The sequence below is a fragment of the Ipomoea nil genome, unplaced genomic scaffold, assembly GCF_001879475.1.
Source record: "Ipomoea nil cultivar Tokyo-kokei standard unplaced genomic scaffold, Asagao_1.1 scaffold1096, whole genome shotgun sequence".
Classification (NCBI taxonomy): domain Eukaryota; kingdom Viridiplantae; phylum Streptophyta; class Magnoliopsida; order Solanales; family Convolvulaceae; genus Ipomoea; species Ipomoea nil.
This window is the reverse complement of record NW_017617524.1, coordinates 619,624-638,411: the sequence shown is the minus strand read 5'-3', so window position 1 is coordinate 638,411 and position 18,788 is coordinate 619,624. Positions and strand designations below refer to the sequence as shown.

At 36.4% G+C, this 18,788-nt stretch overlaps 1 protein-coding gene across 5 annotated transcripts; it reads left to right on the top strand.

The window, feature by feature from the left end:
* Positions 1-6,869: 6,869 nt before the first annotated feature.
* On the top strand, positions 6,870-18,377 carry LOC109183072. 5 transcript variants are annotated; one of them, XM_019333287.1, is made up of 11 exons: positions 6,870-6,950; positions 12,750-12,856; positions 12,973-13,353; positions 13,625-13,744; positions 14,695-14,777; positions 14,921-15,375; positions 15,568-15,740; positions 16,278-16,363; positions 17,517-17,650; positions 17,735-18,034; positions 18,149-18,377. In XM_019333287.1, the coding sequence occupies exons 3-11, from the start codon at positions 13,009-13,011 to the stop codon at positions 18,337-18,339; spliced, it is 1,887 nt and encodes a 628-aa protein (XP_019188832.1). In that variant the 5' UTR covers positions 6,870-6,950; positions 12,750-12,856; positions 12,973-13,008; the 3' UTR covers positions 18,340-18,377. The 5 variants fall into 5 exon arrangements, with proteins under 5 accessions (XP_019188832.1, XP_019188830.1, XP_019188829.1 ...); XM_019333285.1 differs by having other exon boundaries at positions 12,641-12,856; XM_019333284.1 differs by lacking the exon at positions 6,870-6,950 and adding an exon at positions 10,030-10,102 and having other exon boundaries at positions 12,750-12,875.
* The last annotated feature ends 411 nt before the right edge of the window (positions 18,378-18,788 follow it).

Below are 18,788 nucleotides of genomic sequence, written 5' to 3'. Positions count from 1 at the left end.
TGTGACAGATCTCCGAACAGCGATGCGTGTTGCTCGCGCGGCAGAACGAGAAATTGAATTTCTCTCCACAGGCCGGCTCCTTGGACGCAGTCTGCAAGACGAAAATGCAGCGTTCCAGATAATTCATTCACATGGTGGGTCTACTTAGTCCAAACCCATTCCAACCCAGTCTCAATTCTCTGGTAGCAATCAAACATCTTCCTTCTCCTATGTTGAAAGAGACTTGAAGAAGAACTGAAAGTGCTTTCTATATCTTACATTGTTACTTAGAACATCAGATTACAACACAATATATAGGCAAAAGAAAGAGCATAGGGAACAGACATAATAAAAGAAGAGACAAAAATAAATGGAACAATCTGCCCAAGACAACTACTCCTCTTCTCAAGGAGAATATTCCCAACATCAAAGAGTTGGGAATATTCCGTTGCTCAAGGAGAATATTCCGCTGCTCAAGGAGAATATTTCCAACACTCCCCCTCAAGCTGGAGCATACAAATCAAATGCTCCTAGCTTGCTATAAATGAAATCAATTCTAGGTCCACGAAGAGATTTAGTGAGGATATCGACAAGTTGATCATTTGACCCAACAAATGTGGTGACAATGTCTCCGGATGCAACCTTCTCCCGTATAAAGTGGCAATCAACCTCAATATGTTTGGTCCTTTCATGGTAGACAGGATTGGATGCAATGTGTAAAGCTGTCTGATTATCACATATTAATTTCATAGGACCGAGTTTGCAAAAAATGAGTTCTGTGAGGAGTTGCTTCACCCAAATTAGTTCACAAGTCCCTAGTGTCATTGCTCGGTATTCTGCTTCTGCGCTTGATCGTGCAACCACATCTTGTTTCTTGCTTTTCCAAGAAATCAGATTTCCTCCAAATAGAATATAGTATCCAGATGTTGATCTCCTATCCCAAGGACATCCTGCCCAATCTGCATCTGTGTAACCAACAATTTCTGTATGTCCGTGATCTTTGTAGAGTAAACCTGTACCTGGAGATCTTTTCACATATCTTAAAATTCTGATAGCTGCATCCCAATGACTTTGACATGGTTCTTGTAGAAACTGGCTAACAACACTCACACAAAAGGAAATATCTGGACGAGTGATAGTCAAATATAATAGCTTGCCAACTAATCTTCGATATCTGCTTGGATCGGATAAAGGCTCCCCCTGTCCGGGAAGAAGTTTGGCATTCGGATCCATGGGTGTGTCAACTGGCTTGCTATTTGTCATGCTTGTTTCTTCAAGAATATCCAAAGCATATTTCCGTTGTGACATGTAGATACCTTGTTTGGATTGAGCAACTTCAATACCAAGGAAATACTTCAATTTTCCAAGATCCTTTGTTTCAAAATGTTGAAACAAATGTTTCTTTAATTCGTCTATTCCTTCCATATCATCCCCTGTGATCACAATGTCATCAACATAGACCACTAAATATATGCTTTTTCCAAATAGATGTCTATAGAAGACAGAATGATCAGCTTTGCTTTGAATCATGCCAAATTGTTGGATCACATCACTAAATCTTCCAAACCAGGCACGTGGAGATTGCTTCAGTCCATAGAGAGAGCGTTTGAGACGACAAACAAGATTAGTTCCAGTCCTAGCCACAAAACCAGGGGGCTGCTCCATATATACTTCTTCTTTCAAGTCCCCATGTAAGAAGGCATTTTTTATATCCAAATGATACAAGGTCCAATGACGATTGGCTGCCATTGAGAGGAAGAGACGGATGGATGTGATCTTAGCAACCGGTGAAAAGGTGTCTGTGTAGTCAATGCCGAAAACTTGTGTGTACCCTTTAGCCACTAGTCTGGCTTTAAGCCTATCAACTTGTCCATCTGGGCCAACCTTCACATTATATACCCATCTACAACCAACCACAGTTTTTCCCGGAGGCAAAGGAACTAACTCCCAAGTTCCGGATGAGTGGAGTGCTTCCATTTCATCAATCATTGCTTGTTTCCATCCTGGATGAGTTAATGCTTCTTTGACACTTTTGGGAATAGACACAGCAGATAAACTGGTAATGAAAGCACAATATGACGGAGACAATCGTTTTTGTGTAAGGAAGTTATAAATAGGATAAGGATTTCGAGTGGATCGCTTACCTACTCGACTGGCAATGGGAGAGCTTGTTGTGGTATTTTGGACCGTGTCAGTGGGCAACGCTTGTGTGGGACATGAATCAACCAAACATTCATCCTCTTGGGAACCTTGACGATTGCGCCGCTGGTAGGTGTATAAAAAAGGTGAACTATGTCTTTCTTGAGTGGTTGGCATTGGTGTAGTTCTTTCAGGAACATCGGGAGACACAGGCTCTGTGAAATTAGGGACAGGGAGAATTTTTGTTGCTTCAAGTGGTTTTCCTAAGAAGTCAGATTCTTCAACTGAAGTGGAAAGGAAAAGGGGGGTAGTTTCAAAGAATGTGACATCAAAGGAGATATAGAAACGGTGTGTTTTAGGACAATAACACCTAAAACCTTTCTGGAGGCGAGAGTACCCAATGAACACACACTTTATTGCCTTGGCATCAAGTTTGTCTCGTCCTGGTGAGGAATCATGGACGAAGCAGGTACACCCAAAAACCCGTAATGGAAGCTTGTAGAGAGGTTCCTGTGGGAGTAAAAGATTAAGAGGAATTTTCCCTTGCAATACAGAGGAAGGCATTCGATTTATGAGATAACAAGAATGAAGTATAGCATCCCCCCAAAATTTCTTAGGAACCTTGTGATGAATGAGCAAAGTGCGGGCTGTTTCAACAAGATGACGAATTTTCCGTTCAGCAACACCATTTTGTTGAGGAGTTCTAGCACATGAAGATTCATGGAGTATTCCATGTGAGGAAAAGAATGAAGTGAAAGAGTCTGAAAAATATTCTTTGGCATTATCACTGCGAAGGACTTTGAGAGAAACTCCAAATTGATTTCTGATTTCATTATAGAATTTTTGGAACACATCAAAGAGTTCAACACGATTTTTCATTAGGAAGACCCAACTACATCGAGAAAAATCATCAATGAAGACAACAAAATATGAGAACCCCAAGGTGGTTGGAACACGACATGGTCCCCAAACATCGGAGTGAACTAAAGAAAAAGGTGTGTTAGCCCTCCTATTAACTCTACTAGGATATGAGGACCTTGAGTGCTTCCCAAGTTGACATGACTCACATTCTATTTCTTTTAAATTGGACAAACTGGGAACAAGTTGTTTTAATTTATTTATGTTTGGGTGCCCTAGACGACAATGGTTGAGGAGGGGTGAAAGAGTAGCTATGCAAGCTGTGTTGGTCTCGGTAGAACATAGAAGATGGTAGAGTCCTCGTGATTCATGCCCCGTACCAATCGTCTCCCTCGTCTGTCGGTCCTGAATAACCACAAAATCAGAGGAAAAGGTAACCAAGCAATTAAGAGAATGAGTAAGCTGATGAATTGAAATCAAGTTAAAAGGGCAACCGGGAATGTAAAGCACATGGTCTAAAGAGAAGGAATGTATAGTGACTCTTCCAATTCCTCTAGTTTTTCCCTTTGACCCATCACCAAAGGTAACAGATGGGAGAGAATCTGAGAAATCAATTTGGGAGAAAAAGGAGGGATTACCAGATATGTGATCGGTGGCTCCAAAGTCTAAAACCCAAGCTGAGTTTGATTGTGAAGCAAGAGCAGTATGGGAGATGTCGTCTTGGCAGCCTTTAATTGCAAGAATTCTGCATACTCAGCTTTTGAGATAACTTGTGTATTTGAGTCCTCAATATTTGAATCTCCATATTGAACTATGTTAACCATAGTTGGTTTTCCATGGAGTTTCCAGCAAGCTTCGCGAGTGTGCCCTTGTTTGTTGTAGAAATCACAAAAACGAGTAAAATTCCGTCCTCCACTTCGGCCACCACGGCTGCTACCTCGACCTCTTCCCCTATTGTGACCATGATGACTTTGAGTAGTAAGAGCAGAATGATCAGTAATGGTTGATGATGATGTATTTCCATTATGAATAGAAGAGACTTGAAGAAGTCTTTTGAACATTTCCTTGGTGTTTGGAACAGCTCCATCACCGAGTATACTGTTTCGGACTTGCTCAAATTCTGGTTCAAGCTTGGCAAGAGTAAGAACGACAAAGAACTTGTCACGTTGAGTAAGTTGCTCTTCGGGTGATCCTCAAATAGGCATGAGTTTATTGAATTCAGCCATGAGTCCTTGGATTTTCCCCAGAAATTTTTCCATGGACATTTCTAACTTCTTAATATTTAATATCTCACTTACAATGAAGTAAAAGCGAGAGATGTCATTGGTATAAAGAGATTGAGCTTGTTTCCACACTGAAAAACAAGTTTTGAAAGGTCTAAACATGGGGATTAAATCAGGAGCAAGGGACTGCCACAATAAACTGCATAGTTGGGCATCAACTCTCTCCCAAATATTCCTTTCATTCTGAATTTCTTCAGCTGTGGTGGTGAGGTGATCAACCACCCCTTGACCCATAAACCATAGCTCCACAGCTGATGCCCAATCTTCATAATTTTGGGACCCAATAAGTTTTTCAGTAGTGATAGTTGAACTCCCAGAGAGATTTGGAACATAGACTTTAGTTTGAACTAGGAGAGGAGTAACTGCTCTAGCTTGAGTATTCTGGACACTGGTAATAACTTCTTCACCTGCCATAGTGGTCAGAAAAATGAGAAAAACTCAGGGTAGGGTCGCAGCAAGGAGATAAGAAGATCTGGAAAATTTGGCAGGAAAAGGTCGCCGGAGATGATGTCACGCGCCGGCGCGTGGAGGCGCGTGGCGTCGGAGAGCAGTCAGGGAGGCGGCGCGTGGAGGCGCATGTGGAGGTTTCTGATGGTCGGAAAAAGAGGGCCAGAGTCGCCGGAGCTTCCTTCAGAGGTTTGCTGCACCAGATCATCAAGATAGCTAAAAAAAGGATTTCTAGAAGGAGATGGACAGGTGAACAGTGTTCATCGGTTGGAAACAGGAGTAATTTTCAGGCCCCAAAAAAAGGTGGCTCTGATACCATGTTGAAAGAGACTTGGAGAAGAACTGAAAGTGCTTTCTATATCTTACATTGTTACTTAGAACTTCAGATTACAACACAATATATAGGCAAAAGAAAGAGCATAGGGAACAGACATAATAAAAGAAGAGACAAAAATAAATGGAACAATCTGCCCAAGACAACTACTCCTCTTCTCAAGGAGATATTCCCAACATCAAAGAGTTGGGAATATTCCGCTGCTCAAGGAGACATTCCGCTGCTCAAGGAGAATATTCCGCTGCTCAAGGAGAATATTTCCAACAGTCTGCAAGACGAAAATGCAGCGCTCCAGATAATTCATTCACATGGTGGGTCTACTTGGTATAATGGGCATGGGAAGCATTCCCAAACCAATTCTGTTTTGAATTATTCACAGCCCAAACCCATTCCAACCCAGTCTCAATTCTCTGGTAGCAATCAAACATCTTCCTTCTCCTCCCAAACACAACCTGCGTTTCCTGCTATGCAGTCTTCAGTGCGCAATTCCGGCACGTCAACGTCACGAGCTCCGGCACGACATTATTCTAACAAAGAGTATCGAGACATGCGCGCCAAGGGACTTTGTTTCCGTTGTCAGCAATCGTACAGTCCGCTTCATGTATGCCCGAATAAATCCTTGCGAACTCTAATTGCAGCAGAGGATGACGAGGACGAAACGAGCAACGAACCTAGTGTAACTGACCAAATCGATACCGGGCAATATAAGGCAATTTTTCCACTCTAGCCTTGGGGACAAGGCTGTTTTCTTTGGAGGGTGGCAATGATACGCATCCAAAAGGGGTTTACTCACGCAGAAAAAGGAAGGATGCAAATCAGGCAAATCAGGATATACATGGGAATGCTTAACTCAAGGGTTTTGACAAATAAAGAGAGGCATAATCATCTCAACAATCATCTCAGCAATCATCTCCTTTCTATAATTATTTATTTCCTAGTACTATAAATCAGAATCTCTAGAAGAGAGTAGGGCATCAGATTCTTTACCTTAGTCTTTGAAGCTCTAAGTAGCTGGGCAAGAGCCTAATACTCTTGTGGGGAAGGTCTTATGACTTCCTGTTCCTTTTCTTAAGTTTTTAGTCAATAAAACATACCTCTTTGTTCTTATCTCTAACAGACGGTCCGGGCCAGTAAAACCCAGGCACACCAAGGAGTAGGCTTTTTGGCCCGGCCCGCCCGCCAGCCCGTATTGACAGCACTACTCTCACCTCCCCTCTCCAACAAGCATCAAGCAGCTGTGCGTCCAGCCGCGCCGCTCTAGCCTCCAGCAAGGAACGACGCCACCGACTCGCCGCTCCGCAGCCGTGATTTGTTTGCTTCATTCAAAACAGAGGTCTTAGAAGAATAGAAATCTTTGAGAAAACAGTCCAGTTGAATTTTTCCTTCCATTTATTTCCTATAATTGTAGATGTTGTCAATTTCTTCATATCTTGTTGAAAGATTGCTCTCAACGGGCTGTTTTTATCAAGTAAAATTTTGGTTTGAAGTGGTAATAGATTTGTATTATCACAGTTCTAGTCAATTTATAGCTTGTGGTTGAATTGAAATTAGCATGTAATATTCAATTTTTTATTGGAATTCGAATAGTTTTATACGAATAATTAAATATATCAGATAGCTTCAAATATACAAAGTCTCTTTATTTTTTTAATAGTAAAAGTCTTTTAGAAAGTAAGTTGTGTGATTTATTTAAGTCCTATGAGTGGATGATGAACATTTTATGAAATATGTACTCATTTAACTATAATAGACTACTTTTTACCTTGTTTACAATATGCTAATTGGATTTAAAATTGTATTCACTTATAAATTACTTACGGCGTATATAGGATCTAATGGATAAAATTATACTCTATTGGGAGTATAAATGAGTTGAAAAGCTTAGGTGACACCTGCCATACTACTGTCAAGTAAGTATTGCTAGACTTCCATGAAGTAAATCTCTTTCTTGTGTATGCCTCAATTGCTTATTAGTTGAATTTACCATAACCCATATAGTGTGGAATTTCATTGATCAGTAACTCCGTATTATTAAAGTGGAAAATCTAAGTTTAGTTTTGATGAATAACTCATATAAAATTTTCTGTGACTAATTTTAGTTTTAATGAATACAGTATACAAAATTTACTATTTACTATAGTTTTAAAAACTAATTTTATTCCCTATAAAATATTAAAATTCAAAGCAGTGATTAGTACCTAACAAATTCATATTGTTAAAAAAATAAAAGTGTAGGAAATCAGTTAGTAAAATATAATGTTAGCTTTTTAAATAAAAATTCAAAAAAATACTGTTTTTCTGCAATAATATGTGTTGCAAATTTATGTTACTATATAGTATTTTAATAAGAGTACTACAAAAATGCTCTACTATGGTTTAGGACTTTAGGTTCCTCTCATCTAATGCCTTACTATAAAATAACATTTTAGACATTAAGGCAACTAAGGGAAGTAATAAAACAGAAAATCTTTATATAGCACATGTATGTATTTTCTCAGTCATCTAATATGATTGTCCTGTGTTGTGCTTGTTTGATATATTTTACAAATGCAAAAATGTTTGATATATCACTCATCTAACATTTTATTCCTAAAAAATCGAGGATTTAAGAAAGATTTAACTCAAAAAAGACTGAGTACATACTATTACATGCTCTCAAAGAAGTACATATATCTGTCATGATGAATTGCTGCTTCTTGCCACTCTCTATTTTAAATTCTACCTCTCTCAAAGCAAGAGCTGAAAAGCTCTTTATTGGGCAACCTTCAAGTTCAAAGAATACAAAAATGGTACCATTGGGCTCTTCATTTTTCAGTATGTATGTTTTCTCGATCTGTTCTGTAGTAGTCTAGTAGAGTTCTAACAATGATCCAATTATGTTGTGTGGACTGCGGAGCATTTACACGACTAAATATTTGATGAAAGTCGATTCGTATATGTTGTATTATAATTTTGCTTAACTGTTACTCATAATTTTAGGGTTTCATTAAAACGAAAAAATTAACCTAATAATTTGTCGTGTAGTGACTGTTGTTTGCCAATCATTACATTAACAGTCAGTTAATTTACTTTGTTCATCAGCTTTGTATATGGCATTCATCCAAAGAGTTTAGTTTACATAAAGAAATGCATTTATTTATAACTTCTATTTGTGATTACTCATCTCCACAGATGGAAGTGGATAACATAATCTAATTTGAAAAATTCCAGCCACTATGTTTGGAAAATTACGAAATGTAGAAAATTGGGGTTTTTAAACCGAACTGAACTAATTCCCCGAAACTGAACTTTTTCAAACTGAACCGAATTATAATGTCAAACCGAATGGTATCATTTTTTAAAAACCGAAATACCAAAATCGAAACTGAAAAAAAAAAAACGAATACCGAAACACCTACACCTATTACGTCCTGTCGTTTTTAGACTCCAATTTTGGATATCGCCCAATTTGTTGTTTTGATTTTAGTTATTTGTTTCGTTCTGCTAAATTTTTACTACGGTTATGGTTTGTAACAAACTAACAATGCATGTCGTTAACTTTATCATAATTAATTTGCCTTTAGAGCACACTAGTATGATACCCGTGCGATGCACGGATTAAAATTTTAACATTAATGAACTTATTATTGTTTATTATAAGATAATCCTTTTTTTATTTGGATATTACAATTCTTGTAGGATTTTAAATTTAAGATTTAAACATACTAAGTAATAAACATTAGGTTTTCAAAAAAAGTAACAAGCATTAGTACGTGTTATAAAATCTGAAATTATTTTAAATTAGAAATTATCAAAGACCTCTTTGTAAACTATATTAGTGGTTGAATTATAAATATCGCCTAACTCATTACAAATCAAAATCTTGAGACTTTTAGAATTGCTTACTCTAGGTGGACCTACATATAACTGTTCGTGTATAAAAATTGACTTATTGAGTAGCAATCCAACATGGGATAACGTTTGTCATGACTTTTATTTATAGTCATTGCATATAAAAACATTAATGAGAATTGTCTTCTCTTAAACTTGAATGACAATCTTAGATCTGTTAATGTTATAGCCATTCGAGGGACCAACACCATAGTACCTGCATGATCATTATCTAGTATTCCACCCGTGACCCATGCGATGCACAGTTAGAATTTTGTATATATATAATGTATTTTGAAAGATGTGGTATCATAATGCTATAGCCTATTGAAATAGGATTTAAATAAAAACATAAAATATTGGGGTGCACTTGGCCATCAATATTTTCTACATCAATTGAGTATAAATAAAATCACAAGACATTCTTAATTAACATTATTAAGTATATAAGTATTACAATAATAAAGCATAAAAATTAAAAACATATAAAATATAATTTTTTTATTTAAAATAAATCATATTTACTAAATGACAAATTATTGTGTAGATCATGGTTCACATAATATTGTATGGACCATAAAAGAAAGCAAATTTTTATGTACTAAAAGTACATTATTTGTGTATTGATTGTATTGTATACAAAAAATAGTTTACACATAATAATTACTACTAATCCTGGTCAAAACTATACATATTAATATATACATTTTGTTTTAGCCCAAGCAAGAAGCCCAATCTATAACCCAACCCAAAACCATTAAAAGCCCACATATAAAATCAACCCCAAACCCTAATCCTACGCAAATCCACCCATCTCTGTCTGAAAGCATTTCCTCTGCCTTCTCTCTACCAATTTAGAAACCGTACCACAGCTGCAACTACAGAGCTTCAATTCGTTGTTTCTTTTTTATTTTTTTTGTCTGGTGAAGTTGACGCCTTTTGCTCCAGGATGATAATTCATCTTGATGCCTCCATTTTTAACACCCTTTTTTATTTCATTTTTTCCAGTTTTATTTCACAAACACACATATTGGCAAAACCGGCGATCACTTATTTACACCAATCAGTACGACGGGAGGAAATACTACAGAAATGTCTGACTGAGTACATCTCTAAGAGCTTAGTCATAGTCAATTAGAGGTAGAAGATGAGGGAGCGTCACCAAAGACCAACAGGTCTGACCGGAAAGCAAGTAAACACCCTTTTTCTTTATTTTCTATAGTTTGTATACTGTATTGTGGACAATCTCTGCCCAGTTTGATTAAATTGTTAATTAGGATTTATGATTTCAGATGCAAAATCTGACACTTCTATTCTCTGTATGAAATTTTCCCTCATAATCTTGGACACTGACGGAGAAAATTCAACTGAGATTTGCAGGAAACACGAACCGTTAAAATGTAATTTCTTTTATAATTGATATATTTTTCTTTGCATGTACATATACACCACACAAAAAGACAAAATCACACAATTACAAATAACAATTCAATGGTAGAATATAAGAGAAAATAAATAAATTTTAAGCATGCATAATGGGAATGGAAAATAATTAAGGACTAACAAAATAAGGGAAAAAAAACATTTCCTAACATCTGTGTATCATTGACTATGCAAAATATGGTGCAGAATTAAGTCTCATAGAAAGCAAAGCAGGAAAATAGTCAAATCTAGCACACCAGGTATGCTTTCATGATACCTTTATCTTCAACATTCTCCCTATGGTAGTTGATCCCTTCAACCTTTTCATTTTGCTTGTCTCTGTTAACTATTCAGATGAAAAAGTTGTTGCTTCAAAATGAATATGCATTGCACATATTTCTTTCTTGAATGTCATAACTCAATATTTATTACTATAGTGTATTATCAATTATTACTGCATGGTAGTAGGGCTTGCTGTATGGGGAAAGTGAATAGATTGTGTGTATTGGGTATTGTGTAACTTGTAACCTACTCAATTATACAAAAGATATAGAGTTTTTCTAAATTTAATTTATTTTAAAAGCAAAAACACTAACAATTGAAAGTTGCTAGCAAGTGATGATAAAGGAGTCTAATGCCATTTTTTTTTGTGTCTCCTAACACCATTGTTCCTACCTAAAATAATAATATGGATTTTATCATAATACATGTGAATAGATAAAACAGAATAAAAAAGAACCAAACATCTCTATACATTTCTACCCTAGATTTATAATTTTCAACACAATTTTAAATTTTTTTTTATAGAAAAACTAAACCTAGATCAAATCCCAGTCATTACTACCCCTATCAGCGTATCCTCTCTTCCATAATCCATAAAAGAAAAAGGCGAATGTCATGAGAATGAGGTCTTCTTTGGAGTAACTACTTTCAATCATTGGATAGATCTTTTTAAAAAAAAAAAAAAAATTATCCTACTACCCCACCACACAGAGAGAAATGAAAAACAAGCAGAGTACATATTAATTGAACATTACTTTTGTTTATTGACAATTTCATCAGCCAACTTATTCATTGTCGGAAGTCCACAGACACATTCACTTCATTCATTTTCATCTCTATATATGCCCTTTCTAAGTAATATTTTCCCCTCTCAACCACACCTACCACATATTTTGTAGAGAAAAAAAAGTAGTGCACTAACACTGACCTATTCTTAAACTCAACAAACTCCTTGAAAGTATGGTGAAATCCAATTTTGTAGCAAACCTCACAATCTACAGAACACAATATTTCAACTAAGATGAATAATAAAAAAGCAACAACTCTGAAATGCAAGACGAATAGCAAAGACTTACTTTCCATGAAATAAGCATTTCATGCTTTTGATTGTTTTTTTATTCTTGATTTAGACAGCTCATATGTGTGCTCTAAAAGTACTCATGACATTTCGGGTGTGATAAAAATGAATTTGAGACCCAAGAACAAACTGGCTAGACATCAAGCTTCAATTGTTGTGCTTTACAGTTGAAGCATCTAAAGCAGATTGCAGGATTTGCAGCACTCGTTTTTTATTTCCTTGTAACCCTTTTCTATATATAAGCAAATGGTCTATATGTGTAGATGTATAGGTGTAGAAGTCTGCTGGGTAATGTATATAAAATAATACACAATATTTGTACTTTAACACTTCCATACCCATTTAGACTAATTTTACACGCAATAACCAATAGCCCACTCCCCTAAATTTCAGGCCTAACACACATGTCTCCCATTTGAATTGTGAAACAGGGAAAAAAAAGTAATTTCACACGCAATAGCCAATAGCCCACTCCCCTAAATTTCAGGCCTAACACACGTCTCCCATTTGATTTGCGAAACAGAAAAAAAAAAAAAAAAAACAAAAAAAAAAAAAAAAACAAAACAAAACAAAACGGCGTCGTAATGGTTGGGCGGGAATTTTGGCCAAAATCTATTTGGCTTTATTATAGTTAGGATGTATCTAAATTTCAGACCTAGCTTATTTTCTTTTTTATTCATAAGGTTACGATTTGAATTTTAAATTCTTCCCCAATGAATTTTCATGTTTGTGTTGGAGACTATCAGCCATCTGTAATCCCAAGCATGTACTAATGGAGGTGTCCGGGTTGGGCGATTCCACCTTTTTGTCACAAGCATGTACTAATGGATTTTTTAAATCTTAAATTCATCTCTAATGAAGTTTTTGTTGGAGATTGTATCAGTCATTTGTAATCTTAAACATGTATTAATGGATATTAATTGTAATAATTTCCGTTCATCTTTCCAGCGTGTATTAATGCTTCTGCCTAAGTGGTCTGATCTGTACTGTTGAAGTTATATACTGGATTTGGAAAGTGCAATTGGGTGGGAAAATTCACTTCTATTTTTTGCCTCAGCTCGGACCGCTGCCCCTCTGCTTCTGCCTCTGCCTTACATTTGCTGAGAAGTTGGAACACCTGCTGCTGCCACTGCCACCATCTATCACAGCTGTTTCAAACCCCTGGTGCGGTGGTGCCACTCTGCTGCATGTCTCTTTAGTCTTTAGGCCATTTTTTTTTTTTTTTTTAATTGAAATGCAGTATTTGTAATCTTGTGGTAATTTTCCTAATTTGCTTGCAGACTGCAGTTGCTGCTAGTTCTTTCCGTTCTCAATCAATGGAAGCCGAAGAATGGAAAGCCGAAATTGAGAACCCAAAACGGAGGGTTCGCATGCGGCCGCATGATGATCTTAAATCTTCCCCGAATTTGTTGTCAGAGGCCAGGAGAATCAACAGTGTGATATTAGCCAAGGCCAAGCCCTGCCATTGCCTGAAGCGTGGCATTGGAAGCTTACAACGAGATCTCACTAGTTTACGCTCTCAACACCGGAAGAAATTGCGGCGGCTACTGCTGGTGTTGCTGCGGCGGCACAACTGGGCCGAGGCAAGTGGAGTGTTGAGTTTGCTTCATAAAGGGACTTCTAAAGAAATAGCTATCTCAAAGACTCGGGCTAAGTTCTCGGTAAGTTGTATGTAGTTTATTTCTAAATTCTATTTTTGATTTACAGTTGCATTTGGTTAATAGTTTGTATGTAAATTCCGTTTTTAATTGCCTTGTTGTATTTTTTTTAAGACTAAATTTAAAGAAATTTCTTTTGTTTAAAAAAATTCTCGAATTTGAAATGTTTATTTGTTTTCTATTCCTTATTAAATAAACATTGTGGTGGTCATGATTTAGTTTTCATGCATTGTGGAGCTCTTGATTTAATTTATGTATCCATATAATATTTTAGGCTACTTTGGAAATTCTCAGACATATAAAGGGTGACTCTATCATCAGCTCAAAAAAGATCCAGAATATATATGGGCTATGGATGACAAAGCTTGGGCCTATGAAGAATTGGCCAATGAAGGTAAAGATAAAACAAACTTTTGCTCATCCTTTTTCCTTATGATGCATTTTTTGTTAGGAATAGATTGTGTTTGAGTGTACCCTGAAAGAAGCATTGATCAATCATTTTTGCACAAGTATTGCATTCATTGTGTCACACAAAGCCCCTGATGATTTTGTACATGCAAAATTTAAAACTTGGAGGTTGATTTGTTCATTGTTTTGTATAATTTCTTTTATATACTCTTATGCACGGGCGGACCTAGCATGGGGACAGTGGGGGCAGCTGCCCCACCTCATCCCACCCCCACCCCATATATAACCCTTGTATATATATATATATATATATATATATATATATATATATATATATATATATATATATATATATATATGTATATATATAGTACACAGTTTTAGTATAAGTAAAAGAAAACAGCAAAAGTTAACAAAAAATGAGTCAGCCTAGACGGTAAACCATGCCTTATGGCTTGAACACAGCTTTTATAGCTATTTGAATAATGGCGAGGCTTTCAAAGAACGCAGTTTATTAATAATGAGATGTGTAATTTATAATGTGTTTTCTATTAGAATTATTTTATCAAATTAATTATGTTTTATATTTTGTTATAAGTATTTTTATAAAGTTTTGATGTGTTTTTTTTTCGCTCATATCTAACAATATTTATGGCTTACTTCTTAAGTGTTTTATTATTTTTTTTAAAGTTATCCCTTTTGTTTTAATGTTTCGCAGAAGGTCTTGATGCTTAACATTTTGTTATAAACTTATAGACATTTTTTATTATTTAAACTTCGCCTCCACTCAACCATTTTTCTGGATCCGCCCCTACTCTTATGCATGCTATTCTGGTGGAACTAATACAAGTATTTAGTTTGAATATGTCTACTATTGTAAGTATTTACAAGCTAAATATTGATCATACCTTAATATGGAACTGAAACCTTTGGCAGCACAGAGTTGCAGTTCAGTTGGAACACAACCTTTTTTGTTTGACAAGTAAGGAGATGGATGGTTCATATCAAGCTGCTTTAAGGTATAATTCTTGACATTTGCTAACTTCTTATTATACCAGATATATGACAATTACTGCTGAATTTGAAAAGTTAGAATTTACAAATGAGTTTGAGAAGTATCTAAACTTGTTGATTTTGCATATGGATGCCATGGTTTCATCAGTCTAATGCAGGAGCATGGTTTTGAGGGTGACCCAGTTTCTAATTTAGTTGTGGGGTTGACATTTTATGAATTATGGTATTCTTCTCTTCCAAAAGAGATGCAGTTGGATAAACACAATGAATTTGGAAGCAACATGCAATGGGATACATTGAAAGACAACATGTGCATGTCAATTGTGGATTCAAGGGGAGATGATGCCCCTGAAGGTCAAGAAACTAATTCATTGGTACAATGTGATTCCAACACCTCTGTTCGGAATGATAAAGACAATATGGATGCTGATGTCAACCAACATGGAGAAGGTCCCATGGACATTGACAACAATCCTGAACAAAAGGTGGACCCTGATGGTTTCCAGCCACAAGATGTCTCTATGCACTCTACTGAGAGGAGTGAACATGAGAACTCAAATTGCAGCAATTCTCCCCCGTCCCTCTCAACTTTCTTTGTTCATGGTGAGTGAAATTATTTTCCTATTACTGCTAACGGCTTAGATGCATTTTGACACTTTAAAGCTCTTTCTAATATTGAGGTTGCCTTTCTAGTTCACCTACATCATAATATCATATGTTTGCTTCTTTTTGGATGCGGAACATTAGATGTATACAAGTTATAAGAAACGCTGTAATAGTTTCTCTCAATTATAGGTCTGCCACCATGCCTATTGCCTATACAATTGCCTCAATTGGATAATTTAGAGGAATTATATGATATGCATAAGCAATTGCGCAATGATCAGTATAACAATGCGGTAAAGTTTTTAAGCCATGCGGTCAACTCAATGCCACCGGCACTTGAGGCTTTTCATCCTCTGATTCAGGTAATTTAGACACTTTATACATATGATTTGTGTAATATTGAATCAAATGTTTCAAGTTAGCTTCTTTTCTTGCTTCTTTAGTCTTTACCCTTTCCTCATTTCGGAAGTAGAAAAAGGTGTTAGTTTTTTTTTTTGAAAAATTGTACATCAAGACAGAATATCTGACACAACCAGTGCTTTGTAGTTTGTATTCATACATTTCTTTTGCTACTACTTTGTAATGCTTGCAGTGCCTGCCCTGTTGTATATAGACATTAAGCATTGCATTTCAAATTGATTGCTTTTGGCCTTTCATGACTCACAATTTCCTACTTTCACCTAGAGGCAAAGGCACAATGCTTTTATTCTTAATTTGGCTTAATCAATCCTTTCTTTTAGTGCATTTTATCATATGTATGCTAGTGACTAGTGAGACAAGCTTTTTTGCACAAGACTAAATGGAAAAAGAACAGTACAAATAACACCCAAAGGAACTTTAGGTGTTTGTGCACTAAAATATAATCATGGTAGCATAATGGTTTGATTTTATCTTTTCAGCTGCTGTTGCTTGGGGATAAGGTTAAAGAGGCTCTTGATATTGTTGAAAAGTTTTCTCCTGACTCAAGTACAGTACTCCATTTGAGGTGATAATATCCCCTTAACCCTTTCCTTATTTTCTTTAGTTATTTATTTTTCTTAGTGATTGTTGTCAACATCATGCAAAAGCTGAGAGGACATGAAAATGTAGCTATACATAAGTGGACTAAATACAATTAAACAATTGAGAAGATAATTACAGGATTGAAAATTTTGTTGTGTAATTAGATGTCTTGACATTCGTGTACTGTTGCAGCAGATCTTGGAAACACTATGGGTGTTGCTGTAGTTGTTAGTTGCTAAAGTGATATTTGCTCTGTAGAATTTACGTTGCAACATTTTAGAGAAGTCTTAGATTTAATGAATGTGGCTCACTCTTTTTACGGGTATCCTTGATACTTGAATTGCTGTTTCAGTCTATTTCTTCTCTGTTTCTTCTCTGGTATGGTAATGGTGTTACTTTTGTTTTTGGAGACATTATGTATTCTTGCACAGCCTTTTATCTTTGCCTCCCTTTCGCCCTCTGCTCTGAAACTTCTCTGTCGTCGTCGTTTGTAACTTATCCTTCTCAAAAGATGTTCACTACTAGCCTAATCTTGTATTCAAGTGGTAGGTTTGAAATTTACTTTTATCATTTTCATTTTCTGTCATGTTGTTGAAACACAATTTTCCAGTATTAACCATGGTGTAGATTTTAAGTGTTTAGGTGGTTAGTAAATGTGTTTATGAGCAAATAATGAGTGCAGTAACGGAAATGGCATGATGAAGTTTATATGGAAAATGCAATGCAGGAAAATAACCATTGGGTTAATTGGTCGACCTAAGAATCCACTAGCTCTACGCCTCTACCATTGTCTTGCCTTTAAAAAAACAACAGAGTAGTGTTGCTATTACTTTTCATCTCACTTCAGTTTCTAAGTTGGCTTCATTCTTTTACAATAACCCCTTTAAATAGTACAGAAGGTGGGTATCTATAAGATATGGTAGGCTGAGCATAGTGGACATAGATAACTTCAATGATCACATGACATCTTGACATTCGATCTGCTTATATTGTTATATCCAACCCAGCTATATCAGTGCACCATCACATCTCATTGCTCATATCATGCCTAGACTAGAAGATTTGCACAAGCCAGAGATTTATTTATCGTTTTATTCATATGTTTTTTGTGTATATATTTGGATTCTGATTTGCAGACTGAAGGCTCATCTCTTGGAGCATTTTGATGGCAACAACCATGCCAAACTTGCTACATGCTTTGAGGATATATTAAAAAAAGACCCCATCTGTAGCCACTCATTGGGATGGCTCACCAACTTACATCAAAGAGGTATGTGATTTTTGAGAGGTATTTCTTTATGAGGCATTGTGATGTACATCACATTGATTCTCCAAGTTTGCAATTAAACCTCAGGGGACTATAGCACTGAAATGCTGGTGGAAATGATAGCTTTAAACTTAGATGCTATATATGCAAAAAGCAACACATGGAGCGATTTTGCATCGTGCTTACTGAAGCTTTCCCAAATTGAAGGAGACAGTGCATCGATCTGCTTTAATGGTGATGGACTGAAGCCAAAATTTTCTGGTTATATTAGTCGTGTTCCAGAAATATTCATCATTCCGGAATCAGGAAAATCTTGGAGGTTTCGTTGCAAATGGTGGCTTACCCGTCACTTCAAGCAGAGCATACTTGTGTCTGATATTGCTTCAGGTATCATCGTGTTTGACATAATTGGTTACTAAGGTTCCAAACCCCCTACCATTTCCTTTGCGGCTCTGCTATAATTCAATTTTCAGTAGTTGAGAGTTTAGTTTTCTGCACCAGGTGATACAGAGCTCCTCACTTACAAGGCAGCGGCAGCATGTCATCTTTATGGCCGAGAATTTGGATATGTTGTAAAGGCCAGCGAGTTGTTAAAGGAAGAAAATAATATGGATATGTTGCTTGTACTAAATACGCATGTTAACAACTGTGTTGGATTTTATTTGAATTTGGATAGGAAAAATATGTGTTGAAATAATGTTTTGGCAAAAAGGCGTTTAAGTTATGTTCAGTCGAATTGACACACAGGCTGCACTTGTCATTATCTTTAGTCATGATCCTATCTTTAATTTCCAAATGTTGGCAGCAGCAGCCAGCATCTAAGCTGAGGAAATCGAAAACTATAGTTTTCATGTTGCCCATCTCTTGGTTCAGTGGCCTCAAAATGCCTCCAGACATTAGACATGTTTCCTTTTGGCTTTCCATGTTGAGCAGTCTGCCCTCTAGCCCAGAGCCTCTCTAGCTTCTCCCTCTGCTTGGTTCATCAAATCAAGTTTCCTGATCCCCAACCCACCGTCAGCAGTGAGCCTTGTTTCTTGTTAGTACATACCACTTCTCCTTCTATTCTGCCCCAAACTAGTTATTACTCCCCCCGGTACCATAGTTGTTTGCATGGTGTAATATGGAATGGGCGATTTGGATT

Bases quoted from the DNA above. Each gene is read 5' to 3' on its own strand.
- LOC109183072 (XM_019333284.1), top strand. From the start codon at position 10,058: ATGAGGGAGCGTCACCAAAGACCAACAGGTCTGACCGGAAAGCAA. The intron at 15,741-16,277 runs GTAATTTAGACA...TTATCTTTTCAG, and splicing joins CTTTTCATCCTCTGATTCAG to CTGCTGTTGCTTGGGGATAA. The intron at 18,035-18,148 runs GTATCATCGTGT...TTTCTGCACCAG, and splicing joins TGTGTCTGATATTGCTTCAG to GTGATACAGAGCTCCTCACT.